General features: G+C 44.7%; 1 protein-coding gene across 2 annotated transcripts in view; it reads left to right on the top strand.

Annotated features, from left to right (window-relative positions):
• LOC140105859 (ovostatin-like) overlaps nt 1-19,642 on the top strand; it is a 133,860-nt gene that overhangs the window by 8,780 nt on the left and 105,438 nt on the right. For both annotated transcript variants that reach the window (XM_072129973.1, XM_072129972.1), the window contains exons 2-4: nt 10,801-10,984; nt 12,347-12,503; nt 12,727-12,779. In XM_072129973.1, the coding sequence (XP_071986074.1) occupies nt 10,801-10,984; nt 12,347-12,503; nt 12,727-12,779 (394 nt within the window). The remainder of the gene's footprint in view (nt 1-10,800; nt 10,985-12,346; nt 12,504-12,726; nt 12,780-19,642) is intronic.

Genomic DNA, 19,642 nt, shown 5'->3' with positions numbered 1-19,642 from the left:
TATCACACAGGACCAGCTCTGTGGGCAGTTTCACACAGGACAGGCTCTGTGGGCAGTAACACACAGGACAGGCTATGCAGGCAGTATCACACAGGACAGGCACAGCAGGCAGTATCACACAGGATGAGCTTTGCAGGAAGTATCACACAGGACAGGCTCTGTGGGCAGTAACACACAGGACAGGCTGTGCAGGCAGTATCACACAGGATGAGCTTTGCAGGAAGTATCACACAGGACAGGCTCTGTGGGCAGTAACACACAGGACAGGCTATGCAGGCAGTATCACACAGGACAGGCACAGCAGGCAGTATCACACAGGACGAGCTCTGCAGGCCGTATCACACAGGACGAGCTCTACAGGCAGTATCACACAGGATCGTCTATGCTGGCAGTATCACACAGGACCGTCTATGCTGGCAGTATCACACAGGACGTGTTCTGCAGGCAGTATCACATAGGACGAGCTCTGCAGGCAGTATCACACAGGACAAGCTCTGCAGGCAGTATCACACAGGACCAGCTCTGCAGGCAGTATCACACAGGACCAGCTCTGCAGGCAGTACCACACAGGACAAGCTCTGCAGGCAGTATCACACAGGACGAGCTCTGCAGGCAGTATCACACAGGAGAAGCTCTGCAGGCAGTATCACAAAGGACAAGGTCTGCAGGCAGTATCACACAGAATGATCTCTGTAGGCAGTATCACACAAGACCAGCTCTGCGGGAAGTTTCACACAGGAGAAGCTCTGCAGGCAGTATCACACAGGACAAGCTCTGCAGGCAGTATCACACAGGAGAAGCTCTGCAGGCAGTATCACACATGATGAGCTCTGCAGGCAGTATCACACAGGACAAGATCTGCAGGCAGTATCACACAGGACGAGCTCTACAGGCAGTATCACAGAGGACGAGCCTTGCAGGCAGTATCACACAGGACGAGCTCTGCAGGCAGTATCACACAGGATGAGCTCTGCAGGCAGTATCACACAGGACGAGCTCTGCAGACAGTATCACAGAGAACGAGCTCTGCAGGCAGTACCACACAGGACAAGCTCTGCAAACAGTATCATACAGGGCCAGCTCTGCAGGCAGTATCACACAGGACAGGCTCTGCAGGCAGTATCACCCAGGATGAGCTCTGCAGGCAGTATCACACAGGACGAGCTCTCCAGGCAGTATCATAGAGGAGGAGCTCTGCAGGCAGTATCACACAGGAGGAGCTCTGCAGGCAGTATCACACAGGACGAGCTCTCCAGGCAGTATCATAGAGGAGGAGCTCTGCCGGCAGTATCACACAGGAGGAGCTCTACAGGCGGTATCACACAGGAGGAGCTCTGCAGGCAGTATCACACGGGATGAGTTCTGCAGGCGGTATCACACAGGATGAGTTCTGCAGGCAGTATCACACAGGATGAGCTCTGCAGGCAGTATCACACAGGACGTGCTCTGCAGGCAGTATCACACAGGACGAGCTCTGCAGGCAGTATCACACAGGACAGGCTCTGCAGGCAGTATCACACAGGACGAGGTCTGCAGGCAGTATCACACAGGACAGGCTCGGCAGGCAGTATCACACAGGACAGGCTCTGCAGGCAGTATCACACAGGACAGGCTCGGCAGATAGTATCACACAGGACGAGTTCTACAGGCAGTGTCACACAGGATGAGCTCTGCAGGCAGTATCACACAGGACAGGCTCTGCAGGCAGTATCACACAGGATGGGTTCTGCAGGCAGTATCCCACAGGACTAGCTCTGCAGGCAGTATCACACAGGACAGGCACTGCAGGCAGTATCACACAGGATGAGCTCTGCAGGCAGTATCACACAGGACGAGCTCTGCAGGCAGTATCACAAATGATGATTCTGCAGGCAGTATCACACAGGACGAGCACTGCAGGCAGTATCACACAGGACAGGCTCTGCAGGCAGTATCACACAGGATGAGTTCTGCAGGCAGTACCCCACAGGACTAGCTCTGCAGGCAGTATCCCACAGGACAGGCACTGCAGGCAGTTTCACACAGGATGAGCTCTGCAGGAAGTATCACACAGGACAGGCACTGCAGGCAATATAACACTGGACAAGCTCTGCAGTCAGAATAAAACAGGACAAGTACTGCAGGCAGTATCACACAGGATGAGCTCTGCAGGCAGTATCACACAGGACCAGCTCTGCAGGCAGTATCACACAGGAGGAGCTCTGCAGGCAGTATCACACAGGACGAGCTCTGCAGGCAGTATCACACAGGACGAGCTCTCTAGGCAGAATCACACAGGATGAGCTCTGCAGGCAGTATCACACAGGATGAGCTCTGCAGGCAGTATCACACAGGATGAGTTCTGTAGGCAGTATCAAACAGAACCAGCTCTGCAGGCAGTATCACACAGGACAGGCTCTACAGGCAGTATCACACAGGATGAGTTCTGCAGGCAGTATCCCACAGGACTAGCTCTGCAGGCAGTATCACACAGGACAGGCACTGCAGGCAGTATCACACAGGATGAGCTCTGCAGGCAGTATCACACAGGACAAGCTCTGCAGGCAGTATCACACAGGACAGGCTCTGCAGGCAGTATCACACAGGATGAGTTCTGCAGGCAGTATCCCACAGGACTAGCTCTGCAGGCAGTATCCCACAGGACAGGCACTGCAGGCAGTTTCACACAGGATGAGCTCTGCAGGAAGTATCACACAGGACAGGCACTGCAGGCAATATAACACTGGACAAGCTCTGCAGTCAGAATAAAACAGGACAAGCTCTGCAGGCAGTATCACACAGGACCAGCTCTGCAGGCAGTATCACACAGGAGGAGCTCTGCAGGCAGTATCACACAGGACGAGCTCTGCAGGCAGTATCACACAGGACGAGCTCTCTAGGCAGAATCACACAGGATGAGCTCTGCAGGCAGTATCACACAGGATGAGTTCTGTAGGCAGTATCACACAGAACCAGCTCTGCAGGCAGTATCACACAGGACAGGCTCAGCAGGCACTATCACACAGGATGAGTTCTGCAGGAAGTATCACACTGGACAATCTCTGCAGGCATTATCACACAGGACGAGCTCTGCAGGCAGTATCACACAGGACGAGCTCTGCAGGCAGTATCACACAGGACGAGCTCTGCAGGCAGTATCACACAGGACGAGCTCTGCAGGCAGTATCACACAGGACAAGCTCTGCAGGCAGTATCACAAAGGATGAGTTCTGCAGGCAGTATCACACAGGACAGGCACTGTAGCCAGTATCATACAGGAAGAGCTCTGCAGGCAGTATCACACAGGATGAGTTCTGCAGGCAGTATCACACAGGACGGGCTCTGCAGGCAGTATCACACAGGACAGGCTCTGCAGGCAGTATCACACAGGATGTGCTCTGCAGGCAGTATCACACAAGACAGGCTATGCAGGCAGTATCACACAGGACCAGCTCTGCAGGCAGTATCACACAGGTCGAGCTCTGCAGGCAGTATCACACAGGACAAGCTCTGTGGGCAGTATCACACAGGTCGAGCTCTGCAGGCAGTATCACACAGGACAGGCTCGGCAGGCAGTATCACACAGGACAGGCTCTGCAGGCAGTATCAGACAGGACAGGCTCTGCAGGCAGTATCACACAGGATGTGCTCTGCAGGCAGTATCACACAGGAGGAGCTCTGCAGGCAGTATCACACAGGACGAGCTCTGCAGGCAGTATCACACAGGACGAGCTCTCTAGGCAGAATCACACAGGATGAGCTCTGCAGGCAGTATCACACAGAACCAGCTCTGCAGGCAGTATCACACAGGACAGGCTCAGCAGGCACTATCACACAGGATGAGTTCTGCAGGAAGTATCACACTGGACAATCTCTGCAGGCATTATCACACAGGACGAGCTCTGCAGGCAGTATCACACAGGACGAGCTCTGCAGGCAGTATCACACAGGACGAGCTCTGCAGGCAGTATCACACAGGACGAGCTCTGCAGGCAGTATCACACAGGACAAGCTCTGCAGGCAGTATCACAAAGGATGAGTTCTGCAGGCAGTATCACACAGGACAGGCACTGTAGCCAGTATCATACAGGATGAGCTCTGCAGGCAGTATCACACAGGATGAGTTCTGCAGGCAGTATCACACAGGACGGGCTCTGCAGGCAGTATCACACAGGACAGGCTCTGCAGGCAGTATCACACAGGATGTGCTCTGCAGGCAGTATCACACAAGACAGGCTATGCAGGCAGTATCACACAGGACCAGCTCTGCAGGCAGTATCACACAGGTCGAGCTCTGCAGGCAGTATCACACAGGACAAGCTCTGTGGGCAGTATCACACAGGTCGAGCTCTGCAGGCAGTATCACACAGGACAGGCTCGGCAGGCAGTATCACACAGGACAGGCTCTGCAGGCAGTATCAGACAGGATGTGCTCTGCAGGCAGTATCACACAAGACAGGCTTTGCAGGCAGTATCACACAGGATGAGCTCTGTGGGCAGTATCACACAGGTCGAGCTCTGCAGGCAGTATCACACAGGACAGGCTCGGCAGGCAGTATCACACAGGACAGGCTCGGCAGGCAGTATCACACAGGACAGGCTCGGCAGGCTGTATCACACAGGACAGGCTATGCAGGCAGTATCACACAGGACGAGCTCAGCGGGCAGTATCACACAGGACCAGCTCTGTGGGCAGTTTCACACAGGACACGCTCTGTGGGCAGTAACACACAGGACAGGCTATGCAGGCAGTATCACACAGGACAGGCACAGCAGGCAGTATCACACAGGATGAGCTTTGCAGGAAGTATCACACAGGACAGGCTCTGTGGGCAGTATCACACAGGACAGGCACAGCAGGCAGTATCACACAGGATGAGCTTTGCAGGAAGTATCACACAGGACAGGCTCTGTGGGCAGTAACACACAGGACAGGCTATGCAGGCAGTATCACACAGGACAGGCACAGCAGGCAGTATCACACAGGATGAGCTCTGTAGTCAGTATCACACAGGACTAGCTCTGCAGGCAGTATCACACAGGATGAGCTTTGCAGGAAGTATCACACAGGACCACTTTCAACAGGTACTTTGCTTAATATAAATTTCCACTTCCCTACTAATACTATAGTTGCCATCCCAGTATCTCCTTGTAGACACCTGGTTGCCATCCCAGTATCTCCTTGTAGGCACCAGGTTGCCATCCCAGTATCTCCTTGTAGGCACCAGGTTGCTATCCCAGTATCTCCTTGTAGGCACCAGGTTACCATCCCAGTATCTCCTTGTAGGCACCAGGTTGCTATCCCAGTATCTCCTTGTAGGCACCAGGTTGCCATCCCAGTATCTCCTGTTAGGCACCAGGTTGCTATCCTAGTATCTCCTTGTAGGCACCAGGTTGCCATCCTAGTATCTCCTTGTAGGCACCAGGTTTCCATCCCAGTATCTCCTTGTAGGCACCAGGTTGCCATCCCAGTATCTCCTTGTAGGCACCAGGTTGCTATCCCAGTATCTCCTTGTAGGCACCAGGTTGCCATCCCAGTATCTCCTGTTAGGCACCAGGTTGCTATCCTAGTATCTCCTTGTAGGCACCAGGTTGCCATCCCAGTATCTCCTTGTAGGCACCAGGTTACCATCCCAGTATCTCCTTGTAGGCACCAGGTTGCTATCCCAGTATCTCCTTGTAGGCACCAGGTTGCCATCCCAGTATCTCCTGTTAGGCACCAGGTTGCTATCCTAGTATCTCCTTGTAGGCACCAGGTTGCCATCCCAGTATCTCCTTGTAGGCACCAGGTTGCCATCCCAGTATCTCCTTTTTGGCCACCACGGGAGGTTCTCCAGCCCTTATTACTTGCATATCTTGATATCTTGGGGGTTTTCGCTCCATTTTGTCCTTCTCATAGATTGGTTTGGGGGGGGGGGGGGATAGTAACACAGCTTCACGTGGTGTAGGCAGTGAATGGGTTAGTATTGTCCCTGCTGAGCGGAGGGAAGCAATGGCTGATGAAAGGAGGATCTTATAACCTGCCAGCGAGCAGGCGAGAATGTGAGATTTACCTGAATAGAAACCATTATGTCCCAAGATAAAATATTATCCGGAAACATTGGACATAGATTTCCTCATTTACTGTCAATGTTATAATTTTCAGTGTCATATTATTATTTCTATAGCTCTGGCCACTAAGGGTTTAAAGGGGTCGTCTACTTTCAGCAAATAATCAATATTGTCTGTATAATGAAAAGTTACACAATTTTCCTATATACTTCCTGTATCGATTCCTCGTGGTTTTCTAGATCTGATAGCTTCATAGTTTACTTCCTGTGGATAGAAACCAGTCATGGGATGTCACACAGGTGCACAGCTAGTTATATCCCCGGTCATGTGGTGTCATGCATGTGCACGACTCGTTATATCATGCTCCTGTGTGACATCACATGACAAGGGATATAATGAGCCGTGCACCTGTGTGACATCACATGACCAGAGAAATTATGAGCCGTGCACCTGTGTGACATCACATGACCAGGAAATTAACAAGATGTGCACCTGTGTGACATCATATGAGCAGGGATATATTGAGCCGTGCACCTGTGTGACATCATATGAGCAGGGATATATTGAGCTGTGCACCTGTGTGACATCACATCACCAGGAACAGGTGTTTTTTCAACAATAAAGCTTCCTACAGAATAACAGCAAGCAGCGATCTGGAAAACTGTGAGGAATTGATATATTTTCATTACACATACAACATCAATTATTTCCTGAAAGTGGACAACCCCTTTAAATGACTTACTATTAATGGGGTTTTCAAGTTCATGATATTGATATATTAATAAACTATTTACTAAATAAGTCGTCAAATAGTAGTCAGATAGATAGATAGATAGATAGATAGATAGGAGATAGATAGATGGATAGATGGATAGATAGGAGATAGATAGGAGATAGATAGATAGATAGATAGATAGATAGATAGATAGATAGATAGATAGGAGATAGATATATAGGAGATAGATATGAGATAGATAGATAGATAGATAGATAGATAGATAGGAGATAGATAGATGGATAGATGGATAGATAGATAGATAGGAGATAGATAGATAGATAGATAGATAGATAGATAGATAGATAGATAGGAGATAGAGATAGATAGATAGGAGATAAATAGATAGATAGGAGATAAATAGATAGATAGGAGATAGATAGATAGATAGATAGATAGATAGGAGATAGATAGTAGATAGATAGATAGATAGATAGATAGGAGATAGATAGATAGATAGTATCTATCTATCTATCTATCTATCTATCTATCTATCTATCTATCTATCTATCTCCTATCTATCTATCTATCTATCTATCTACTATCTATCTCCTATCTATCTATCTATCTATCTATCTATCTATCTATCTATCTCCTATCTATCTATTTATCTCCTATCTATCTATTTATCTCCTATCTATCTATCTCTATCTCCTATCTATCTATCTATCTATCCATCTATCCATCTATCTATCTCCTATCTATCTATCTATCTATCCATCTATCCATCTATCTATCTTCTATCTATCTTCTATCTATCTTCTATCTATCTATCTATCTATCTTCTATCTATCTATCTATCTCATATCTATCTCCTATATATCTATTTCACATCTATAATTATTAGAAAAATATGCTGTTCTTTAAACACCAGACAGGAAACCTCTTAGTCTCTGCAGTGACGTCTTTTGTAATGGACATGAGGTGTAATAAAGCTGTAATTGCAGGATAAAACCCGATGCGCAGCTCTGACATGTTATACGATCAGGTGTGGAGAACCTGTTCTTACCACAATACAGGTTCATCACTCATGACTCACATTATAAATTACCTTGGAATGAATTTATATGCAGTACAATGTATGGATGTTATATTTCTCAGAAGGGAGGAGTCTCCACTTACATAATAATTCACAGAATTTTCAATCATTTGTACTTGGACGTAGAGAATGAGATGACTATACGGGATGCAATGTGATCCTGATGGCTATTGTTCTTGACAGTAAATTCTAGATTCATGAATTTTGCCTTAACTCTCACAAGTTTGTCCTGGGATTCCTTAAGCCAAGAGGAGAATTATTTTTTTTGAGGACCGCCCCTGAGGAGCATAGTTATAGTATATATAAATTTCAAAAAAATGAGCAGCACTCCAGATGTGTGAAGAAACGTGATTCTTTTTTTATTCCATAATGAGTAATAACAGCAACGTTTCGGCTCAAGAGAGCCTTTTTCAAGCCCGTATATATAAGTATATATAGTATATATAAGTGATATGTTATGGACTTGGGTCAACCCTAACAGTGTGATCCTGGTGTACTTACTGGTATGTTCCCACTGACCCCTTATGTAGGGATGTGGACTTAGATGCGGTGAGTTCTCAAGGCTGCTACCTCCTGGTGTAGTCCTGATGTAGTTGACAGCCGGCTCAGGCGTGTCAGGGGAGACCGGTGAGAGAAGCCAGTCTGGGCTCAGGGATTGCATCAGTAAGGAGGAATCTTAGACACGGTGGGGCTCATTCACTACGGGACCGAACGCCGCAATTCCGTCAGGTTTTCCCGAATATTTCCAATTCGCGCCGGTTTGCGCCAAATTGCCCTGGGATTTGGTGCACGCCATCGAATTGTGGCGCATCAGCGCCGGCTTGCACGCGACAGAAATCGGGGGGCCTGGCCGTCGAACAACCCGACGGATTAGGAAAAACCACAGAATTTTTAAAAAAAAAAGTTTTGCAAGACACGCACTTACATGCACCATGAAGAAGAAGGTGAACTCCGGCGGACCTCGGTGCAGAAGCTTCAAGCGACCTTGGTGAATCCTGGCAGACACGAATCCTCATCAGAGAAAGCGCCGCGGGATTGCAAATGGACCGGGTAAGTAAATGTGCCCCGGCGGAATCGCAGCGTTCGGACCCTTAGTAAATGACCCCATTGTGGTGGTCTGGGTAGACAAAGCTTCAGGGTCAAATTAAGCCTGAAGACATTAGGGCCTAATATTATGACTCAGGCCTGGCCTACTGGGCGTTCTGCTGGCATTTCAGTGGGTCAATCAAACCCTGTGTACTTACCCCTCTACTTGGACCTTTTCATTTACCCCAAATGTAGAACATACCTGAAATGTATAAAGAAATTCTACATCCTACAAAATCGATACCAGTAGGTGTGACCGGAATGGAGACAAATAGAGATGATGTATTGGAGAAGATGCTCAGGTCCATACATATATAGATAGAAGATATTTATTTAGGAGGTATTCAGAGGTCTTCAGATCTGGGGGTTCAGACTCCGCTAGGCTGCATACACAGAATAGTCTGAACCTCCAGATCTGATGATGGAGGTAGTCCGCCTCCAAAACACATAATCTACTATATGTATATATGTGTGGACCTCAGCATCTTCTCCAATACATCCTCCCAGTCACACCCCCTGGTTTAGATACTCTAAGTGTGGACTGCAGGGCGGCCTGACACAGGGATTATTTCAAGGCCTTACTTCGACAATACCCAAGGTAACCTCCACCGAGACTGCTCCAATAATAAACACTTCCTAACCCGGAGCCGGATTGGCCCCTTTAATACTGCATATCCCAAATATAACTAACCACACAGAAACCATTGCTTAACCATTCTCAGTTGTGGGGTGACTTGGGGTCGGCCACAGCTTTATTGAAACCATTGATAATTTAACCATTTCTTTGTTTGAATATATACACACTTTTAACCATTCCACTTTACATAACACCAGATAACACCCTGTATGCCTGCCATGTGTAAGGGCATGTAGGGCAGTGTTACCCCTGAAAAACCCCCCGCTGTGACAAGAATACGCAAAAAAAAGACATAAAGGAGGGAGGGAAAACCATTGAAAAAGAGGGTGAGATTCTGATGTTCAGAGCATTTAAGCATGTGCCCGCCTCCTGTACCGCCCACGTTACTAGCCACGCCCCCAGCACATCCCTCTCATGAATGAAGATGAGAGAGGGAAGAGCAACCGCCAATTAAAGGGGCCACACACCTTATATTGCATTCGGATTGCTAGCCACGCAGTCATTAGCCCAACGGCTATGCGCCTAGGGGCTATCAAAACGGTATGGGAACGGGCAGTAAAACTCACCACACAAGCCAAACCTTAGAGGGGCGCTGTCTCACTTCAACGGGGCAGATTTACTTACCCGATTCATTCGCGATCCCGCGGCGCGTTGTCTGACGTTGATTCGGGTCTGCCGGGATTTACAAAGGTCCATGCGCCCGATATCCACTACGTGTCGCTGCTGCGCTGAAGTCGGCCACAGTTTACCTTCTTCGCCACAAATTATTCTTGCGACACAAATAATTTTTTTTATTCCACATTTTTTCCGGATACCTCGGGTTTTCCGACGGCCACGCCCCCGTTTTCTGTTGACGCAAATCAGAAATATTTGGGAAACCCGACGAAAATGCGCAATTCGGACCCTTAGTAAATGAGCCCCATTGTCTCTGTCTATTACATCCTACAAAGACTTTTTGGTAGTCTTGGGCCCCCTCCCACACCACTCTAAGGCTCAGCACTCTACCCACTTTTACTAGCACCAGTAATGCCTTATTTTGCTCTCTACTACCAGTCCATGTGTGAGGTTTTGTCACTGAACTAACACTAATTCATTCATTGACTTCACTTGCAATCAGTCGTTTGGCTCTGTACTTCTTCGCGAGGCAACTTTTCATATTGACCCTTTGGGGACGCCTTGTGACTTTGATTGTTATCCATCTTATTCCAAATGACGTGTCTTGTTTCTTTGCAGACAGAGTTCCTTCACCATTCCTGTTCTGCTGAGGAGCGGGACCATGGGAAAGGGATGCTTAGATGTCAAGCGTCATACTGAACCTATCAATGTTGAGGTCATCCTTGAGGTCAGCGGTGTGAACCATACAATCCTCAAAGAGCAAATCCCACCTGTGGACACCTTCAAGTGCCCCGAATTCCAGGTGAGTTCTCAGGTCTACAGATGCAGTGGTCAGAGTAGTTGGAGATGTGACTAGGCCCATTAGCTAGAACTTTGATCGCCGTCAAATTAAAGTCAATCTTGTCAGCTTTGTAAAACCTTCAATCTTACTCCGTGCACTGAGATTTATGACACAAGCTGCCAATTGTTCCTCCTTCTATTAGGAGCTCATTGACTTTTGAAAGTCAGATGTGGCATTAGATCAGACTAGAGTCAAGTAACTGAGGCTATGGATAAATGTGCAGCAGCAAGGGTTGCATAATTTTCCTTTTACTTCATTCTGACTACTATCAGATCAAATGTAATTGGATATAACTGTTGTATTATCGCTTATAATTAGTAATGAGCGAACCCATCAGTGCAGTTTGGGCATAGCGGTTTCGGTCAAACCAATCACGGGCGTTTACCTTTTCAACAGGTCCAATCAACCACCAGTAACACATGTGATCAGTGGCAGCTACGGGTTTTACCGATTGGAGGTGGTGAACCAAACTCGGACCTCTGACTGAACATTGTGGTTCGGTCACTACTAATAATAACAATATTATACATGTGCGCAACATACATGGAGCTGAGCAACTATATCTAAGCTGCAAGTGTACATAGAGATGAGCGACTGTATCTAAGTTGCCATAATATAGACACCCACCTTACAAAGAGCTGTTCCCATATCCTTCCAGCATTCCCTGTCGGATCTTCATGATCTTCATGTCGTTGAAAAAGCTTGTATCTTTGCCTTGTGCCTGTGATTTCCCATTGTGTCCCCAGACCTGTTCCCTTTTACACTCCTCCACTCCCAGCCCTGACCTTCTGCTTTGCATCTGACCCTAAACCTCTGCCACCTGTCTTGACCTCCTGCCTGTCCCCGACCACGAACTTGCCTACCGACTCTGGACCTTGCCTTGGCTGCCACCACAGACAAAGTCGCACTTGCAGAGTGACCTGGTGGTGCCAAGCCACAGCAAGTCCAACCGGCTTTGTGGCGGGCTCTGGTGAAGACCGGGTGCAACTTAGACTCTGATCCCAGATGTTGGCTTGTGTCTTCATCCGCCGTGGTCCAGTGGGTGCACCACCCCTGGAGCCTGACTGCTGTTTTGTATTATGCTAAAAAATTTTCTAAAGAAAAATATGTAAATAATCCAAGAATAAGTGAATGTGGACCTCAAGAAGTCTCCATATTTGCACTCACATATCATTTGAATCCATTTATGGAATTTCTCGGCTCCATTGACTTGTCCTCCTTCATTCACGTGAATGCTGTAAATTTTTTAGAATGTTCTTTACTCCCATGAAGACATTTCCATTCATGTTTTATCGTTTTTTTCACCTTGATTTTTCTCATCAGGTCCCGGTTCTGCTAAAACCTGCCCCAGTCTTTCTGTCGTTGAGCGCAGTCGGAACCAACTACAGGTATACGTCACGTAATGCCGTAGTGGTGGCTCCTGATGGCAAATTCACAATGATGCAGTTAGAAAGGTCCATATACAAGCCCGGACAGCAAGGTAGGTTCACAGACTCATAGAGAGGGTACTTGTCATCTGTAAATAATAAGGCCAAGGCTGATTGGCTCCTAGAGCAGCCCCTCCCTCATGACACCTCAACTACTCTACTAGCAGATTATTTTTTCCATGGACAAGAATAGCTAAATATTATCAGCAAAACATATTTAGAATTTTTAGAAAGAGAAAAATATTTATTAAGAATGTTTGTAAATTTATTTTACAGTGAAATTTAATCTTATTGCGTTGGATAATGACTTAAAACCAGTGGAGGAAACAGTAAGTAAATTGTTCTGAGATATGAAAATTTTCCACCCCCATAATATTCTTCCATTTATGTGGGTTCTTTTAATGTTTTAATTTTTGTACATAGGAGGGAGTATTATAGTAGTTATGTTCCTGTACATAGTGGGCAGTATTATAGTAGTTATATCCTTGTACATAGGGAGCAGTATTTGAGTAGTTATATTCTTGTACATAGGGGCAGTATTATAGTAGTTATATTCTTGTACATAGAGGCAGTATTATAGTAGTTATATTTTTGTACATAGTGGGCAGTATTATAGTAGTTATATTTTTGTACATAGTGGGCAGTATTATAGTAGTTATATTCTTGTACATAGGAGGCAGTATTATAGTAGTTATATTCCTGTACATAGTGGGCAGTATTATAGTAGTTATATTCCTGTACATAGTGGGCAGTATTATAGTAGTTATATCATTGTACATAGGGAGCAGTATTTGAGTAGTTATATTCTTGTACATAGGGGCAGTATAATAGTAGTTATATTCTTGTACATAGGGGAAGTATTATAGTAGCTATATTCTTGTACATAGGGGGCAGTATTATAGTAGTTATCTTTTTGTACATAGTGGGCAGTATAATAGTAGTTATATTCTTGTACATAGGAGGCAGTATTATAGTAGTTATATTCTTGTACATAGGGGCAGTATTATAGTAGTTATATTCTTGTACATAGTGGGCAGTATTATAGTAGTTACATTCTTGTGCATAGGGGCGGTATTATAGTAGATATATATCCTTGCACATAGGGAGCAGTATTTTAGTAGTTATTTTCTTGTACATAGCGGCTGTATTATAGTAGTTATATTCTTGTACATAGGGGAAGTATAATAGTAGCTATATTCTTGTACATAGGACACAGTATTATAGTAGTTATATTCTTGTACACAGGGGTCAGTATTATAGTAGTTATATTCTTGTACATAGGGGGCAGTATTATAGTAGTTATATTCCTGTACATAGGGGGCAGTATAACAGTAGTTATATTCCTGTACATAGGGGAAAGTACTATAGTAGTTATATCCCTGTACATAGGGGGAAGTACTATAGTAGTTATATTCTTGTACATAGGGGGCAGTATTATAGTAGTTAAATTCTTGTACATAGGGGGCAGTATTATAGTAGTTAAATTCTTGTACATAGGGGGCAGTATTATAGTAGTTATATTCCTGTACATAGCGGGCAGTATTATAGTAGATATATTCTTGTACATAGGGGGCAGAATTATAGTATATTCCTGTACATAGGGGGCAGTATTATAGCAGTTATATTCTAATACATAGGGGGCAGTATTATAGCAGTTATATTCCTTACATAGGGGCAGTATTATAGTAGTTATATTCTTGTACATAGGGAGCAATATTATAGTAGTTATATTCCTATACATAAGGGGCAGTTTTAAAGTAGTTATATTCTTGTACATAGGGGGCAGTATTATAGTAGTTATATTCTTGTACATAGTGGGCAGTATTATAGTAGTTATATTCCTGTACATAGTGGGCAGTATTATAGTAGTTATATCCTTGTACATAGGGAGCAGTATTTTAGTAGTTATATTCTTGAACATAGGGGCAGTATTATAGTAGTTATATTCCTGTACATAGGGGGCAGTATAACAGTAGTTATATTCCTGTACATAGGGGGAAGTACTATAGTAGTTATATTCTTGTACATAGGGGGCAGAATTATAGTAGTTAAATTCTTGTACATAGGGGGCAGGATTATAGTAGTTATATTCTTGTACATAGGGGGCAGTATTATAGTAGTTAAATTCTTGTACATAGGGGGCAGTATTATAGCAGTTATATTCCTTACATAGGGGGCCGTATTATAGTAGTTATATTCCTGTACATAGGGGCAGTATTATAGTAGTTATATTCCTGTACATAGTGGGCAGTATTATAGTAGCTATATCCTTGTACATAGGGAGCAGTATTTTAGTAGTTATATTCTTGTACATAGGGGCTGTATTATAGTAGTTATATTCCTGTACATAGTGGGCAGTATTATAGTAGTTATATCCTTGTACATAGTGAGCAGTATTTTAGTAGTTATATTCTTGTACATAGGGGCAGTATTATAGTAGTTATATTCCTGTACATAGGGGGCAGTATAACAGTAGTTATATTCCTGTACATAGGGGGAAGTATAACAGTTGTTATATTCTTGTACATAGGGGAAGCATTATAGTAGCTATATTCTTGTACATAGGGGGCAGTATTATAGTAATTATATTCTAGTACATAGGACGCAGTATTATAGTAGTTTTAATCTTGTACATAGGACGCAGTATTATAGTAGTTATATTCTTGTACACAGGGGTCAGTATTATAGTAGTTATATTCTTGTACATAGGGGGCAGTATTATAGTAGTTATATTCCTGTACATAGGGGGCAGTATAACAGTAGTTATATTCCTGTACATAGGGGGAAGTACTATAGTAGTTATATTCCTGTACATAGGGGGAAGTACTATAGTAGTTATATTCTTGTACATAGGGGGCAGTATTATAGTAGTTAAAGTCTTGTACATAGGGGGCAGTATTATAGTAGTTATATTCTTGTACATAGGGGGCAGTATTATAGTAGTTATATTCTTGTACATGGGGAGCAGTATTATAGTAGTTATATTCATGTACATAGGGGGCAGTATTATAGTAGTTATATTCTTGTACATAGGGGGCAGTATTATAGTAGTTATATTCTTGTACATAGGGAGCAGTATTATAGTAGTTATATTCCCGTACATAGAGGGCAGTATTATAGTAGTTATATTCTTGTACATAGGAGGCAGTATTATAGTAGTTATATTCCTGTACATAGGGGGCAGTATTATAGCAGTTATATTCTTATACATAGGGGGCAGTATTATAGCAGTTATATTCCTTACATAGGGGCAATATTATAGTAGTTATATTCTTGTACATAGGGGCAGTATTATAGTAGTTATATTCCTGTACATAGGGGGCAGTATTATAGTAGTTATATTCTTGTACATAGGGGGCAGTATTATAGTAGTTATATTCCTGTACATAGGGGGCAGTATTATAGTAGTTATATTCTTGTACATAGGGGGAAGTATTATAGTAGTTATATTCCTGTACATAGGGGCAGTATTATAGCAGTTATATTCCTGTACATAGGGGGCAGTATTATAGTAGTTATATTCTTGTACATAGGGGGCAGTATTATAGTAGTTATATTCTTGTACATAGGGGGCAGTATTATAGTAGTTATATTCTTGTACATAGGGGGCAGTATTATAGTAGTTATATTCTTGTACATAGGAGGCAGTATTATAGTAGTTAAAGTCTTGTACATAGGGGGCAGTATTATAGTAGTTATATTCCTGTACATAGGGGGCAGTATTATAGTAGATATTTCCTGGAGTCCAGGGGCAGCACACACAAATGGGTTTTAGTCCTCTTGAACCAATCAGATAGAGACAGGTTACCAAGCAGTACACATGTACTCAATTAACTAGTTAAGGAGCCCTATAAGAGGGCGGAGGAACTAGGAGACAGTGTATTTTTTCTTTCTCTAGGTCAAAGATACAGACAGGACCTATGCTGCTGCTGTTCTTGTGTCCGCGCTGCACACAGTGGGGTGTCCCATGTTGCTCAGACGCGATGGTGTACTGAGACGGCCACTGTTTCAGCAGCCTAAACATGGGCAGTGTTGAGCCTCGGTACACGCCTGCCCTCCCAGGGTTTCGATACCCGCAAGGCTGTAATGGCCTCCAGAGGAGATGAAGGCCGCCTACGTCACACTACTGCAAGCCCCGCCTACCTCCATGGCGGGAGCCGGACCGGAAGTGCCTCAGCCCGAGGAGTCCGGAGGTGACGCTTCAGGTGAGGGGAGGGCAGGCCGGGCCTGTGTGATGCCATGATTACAGCACCGGATGTGGTGTTCCCTTTCTGGCGCCAGGGAGTTGTGGCTGAGGACCGGAGGTGACGCAATCGGTGTCTGGAGTTTGAAGTTCCGGCGCCACAATATGCAGATTGCTCTCTGCCAGCAACGCGGCCCTCTGCTTACTGAGGTAAGAAATGGCTCCTGTTATGCTCATGCTCCCTGGTGTGTATTCACACTGCGCTGATTACTGCTGTCCAGGCCTGCACTCCCTGCTACACAGTGCTGCTGCTCCTATATGGGTTTGTATACCTCTGCAGGATATATATAGGAGGGCTGTGTCCTAATGCAATGTTATAGGCACTCACTGCTTTATAGTGCTGCAGCGCGAGTATCAAATGTATAAGGTTATATGTACAACTCGCTGTTACATCATGCCTCAGGCTACTATATTACTCATATAGAATGCAATGCTAGCTGCTATATTACACATATAGAATGCTATGCTAGCTGCTATATTACACATATAGAATGCTATGCTAGCTGCTATATTACACATATAGAATGCTATGCTAGCTGCTATATTATACATATAGAATGCTATGCTAGCTGCTATATTACACATATAGAATGCTATGCTAGCTGCTATATTATACATATAGAATGCTATGCTAGCTGCTATATTACACATATAGAATGCTATGCTAGCTGCTATATTATACATATAGGATGCTATGCTAGCTGCTATATTATACATATAGAATGCTATGCTAGCTGCTATATTACACATATAGAATGCTATGCTAGCTGCTATATTATACATATAGAATGCTATGCTAGCTGCTATATTACACATATAGAATGCTATGCTAGCTGCTATATTACACATATAGGATGCTATGCTAGCTGCTATATTATACATATAGGATGCTATGTTGTGTTATGATTAGAGATGAGCGAACATGCTCGTCCGAGCTTGATGCTCGGTCGAGCATTAGGGTACTCGAAACTGCTCGTTGCTCGGACGAATACTTTGCCCGCTCGAGAAAATGGCAGCTCCCGCCGTTTTGCTTTTTGGCGGCCAGAAACAGAGCCAATCACAAGCCAGGAGACTCTGCACTCCACCCAGCATGACGTGGTACCCTTACACGTCGATAGCAGTGGTTGGCTGGCCAGATCAGGTGACCCTGGGATAGACTAGCCGCTGGCCGCGCTGCTCGGATCATTCTGTCTCTGGATGCCGCTAGGGAGAGAGCTGCTGCTGGTCAGGGAAAGCGTTAGGGTGTTCTATTAGCTTACTGTTAGGCAGGAGTGATTCTCAAAGAACCCAACAGCCCTTCTTAGGGCTACAATAACGTTCTACTTTTTTTATTTTAATTTGCATCTTTTACCATTTTGTGAGGAATTAGCAGGGGGACTTGCTACCGTTGTGTTTAGCTCTTAGTGGCACACATATCCATAGCAAAGGCTGAAGTGGCAAAATTCAGTAGGGGTTGGATTTCTATTAGGCAATAACTCAGTGTCATCTCATCTGGCATAGTAGTGTGCTTCCTTTGATACTTGGCTAGAAAATAGCCATAGGAGAATACAAATAGCTTCTTGAAGCCTACAGTAGCGTTCTATATATTTGATTTCTGGTTGATCTGCTGGTGGCTGTAGTTTCTGCAGTGCATGTACTTGCCAATTCTGAGCAATTTGTAGTGAGACTTGCGACCGCTGTGTTCTGCGCTTAGTGGCGCACATATCCATAGCAAAGGCTGAAGTGGCAAAATTCAGTAGGGGTTGGATTTCTATTAGGCAATAACTCAGTGTCATCTCATCTGGCATAGTAGTGTGCTTCCTTTGATACTTGGCTAGAAAATAGCCATAGGAGAATACAAATAGCTTCTTGAAGCCTACAGTAGCGTTCTATATATTTGATTTCTGGTTGATCTGCTGGTGGCTGTAGTTTCTGCAGTGCATGTACTTGCCAATTCTGAGCAATTTGTAGTGAGACTTGCGACCGCTGTGTTCTGCGCTTAGTGGCGCACATATCCATAGCAAAGGCTGAAGTGGCAAAATTCAGTAGGGGTTGGATTTCTATTAGGCAATAACTCAGTGTCATCTCATCTGGCATAGTAGTGTGCTTCCTTTGATACTTGGCTAGAAAATAGCCATAGGAGAATACAAATAGCTTCTTGAAGCCTACAGTAGCGTTCTATATATTTGATTTCTGGTTGATCTGCTGGTGGCTGTAGTTTCTGCAGTGCATGTACTTGCCAATTCTGAGCAATTTGTAGTGAGACTTGCGACCGCTGTGTTCTGCGCTTAGTGGCGCACATATCCATAGCAAAGGCTGAAGTGGCAAAATTCAGTAGGGGTTGGATTTCTATTAGGCAATAACTCAGTGTCATCTCATCTGGCATAGTAGTGTGCTTCCTTTGATACTTGGCTAGAAAATAGCCATAGGAGAATACAAATAGCTTCTTGAAGCCTACAGTAGCGTTCTATATATTTGATTTCTGGTTGATCTGCTGGTGGCTGTAGTTTCTGCAGTGCATGTACTTGCCAATTCTGAGCAATTTGTAGTGAGACTTGCGACCGCTGTGTTCTGCGCTTAGTGGCGCACATATCCATAGCAAAGGCTGAAGTGGCAAAATTCAGTAGGGGTTGGATTTCTATTAGGCAATAACTCAGTGTCATCTCATCTGGCATAGTAGTGTGCTTCCTTTGATACTTGGCTAGAAAATAGCCATAGCAATAGGATAGGATTGTTTGGTTCTAAAAACTCAAAAAAAAAACAAAAAACACAAAAAAAAACAAAAAACACAAAAAAACACACAAAAAAAAAAAAAAAAAGTAAAAAAAAAAAAAAAGTTATAACTCTCATTTTAAAAATGTTTAACCCCAGGGCTAGGGGTAGAGGACGAGGGCGGGGACGTGGGCGTCCAACTACTGCAGGGGTCAGAGGCCGTGGTCCTGGGCGGGGTGAGACACCACCTGCTGATGA

This window comes from Engystomops pustulosus, chromosome 11 (genome assembly GCF_040894005.1).
Source record: "Engystomops pustulosus chromosome 11, aEngPut4.maternal, whole genome shotgun sequence".
Classification (NCBI taxonomy): Eukaryota; Metazoa; Chordata; class Amphibia; order Anura; family Leptodactylidae; genus Engystomops; species Engystomops pustulosus.
The sequence above is the reverse complement of the archived record's forward strand: the minus strand, read 5'-3'. Positions and strand labels throughout refer to the sequence as shown.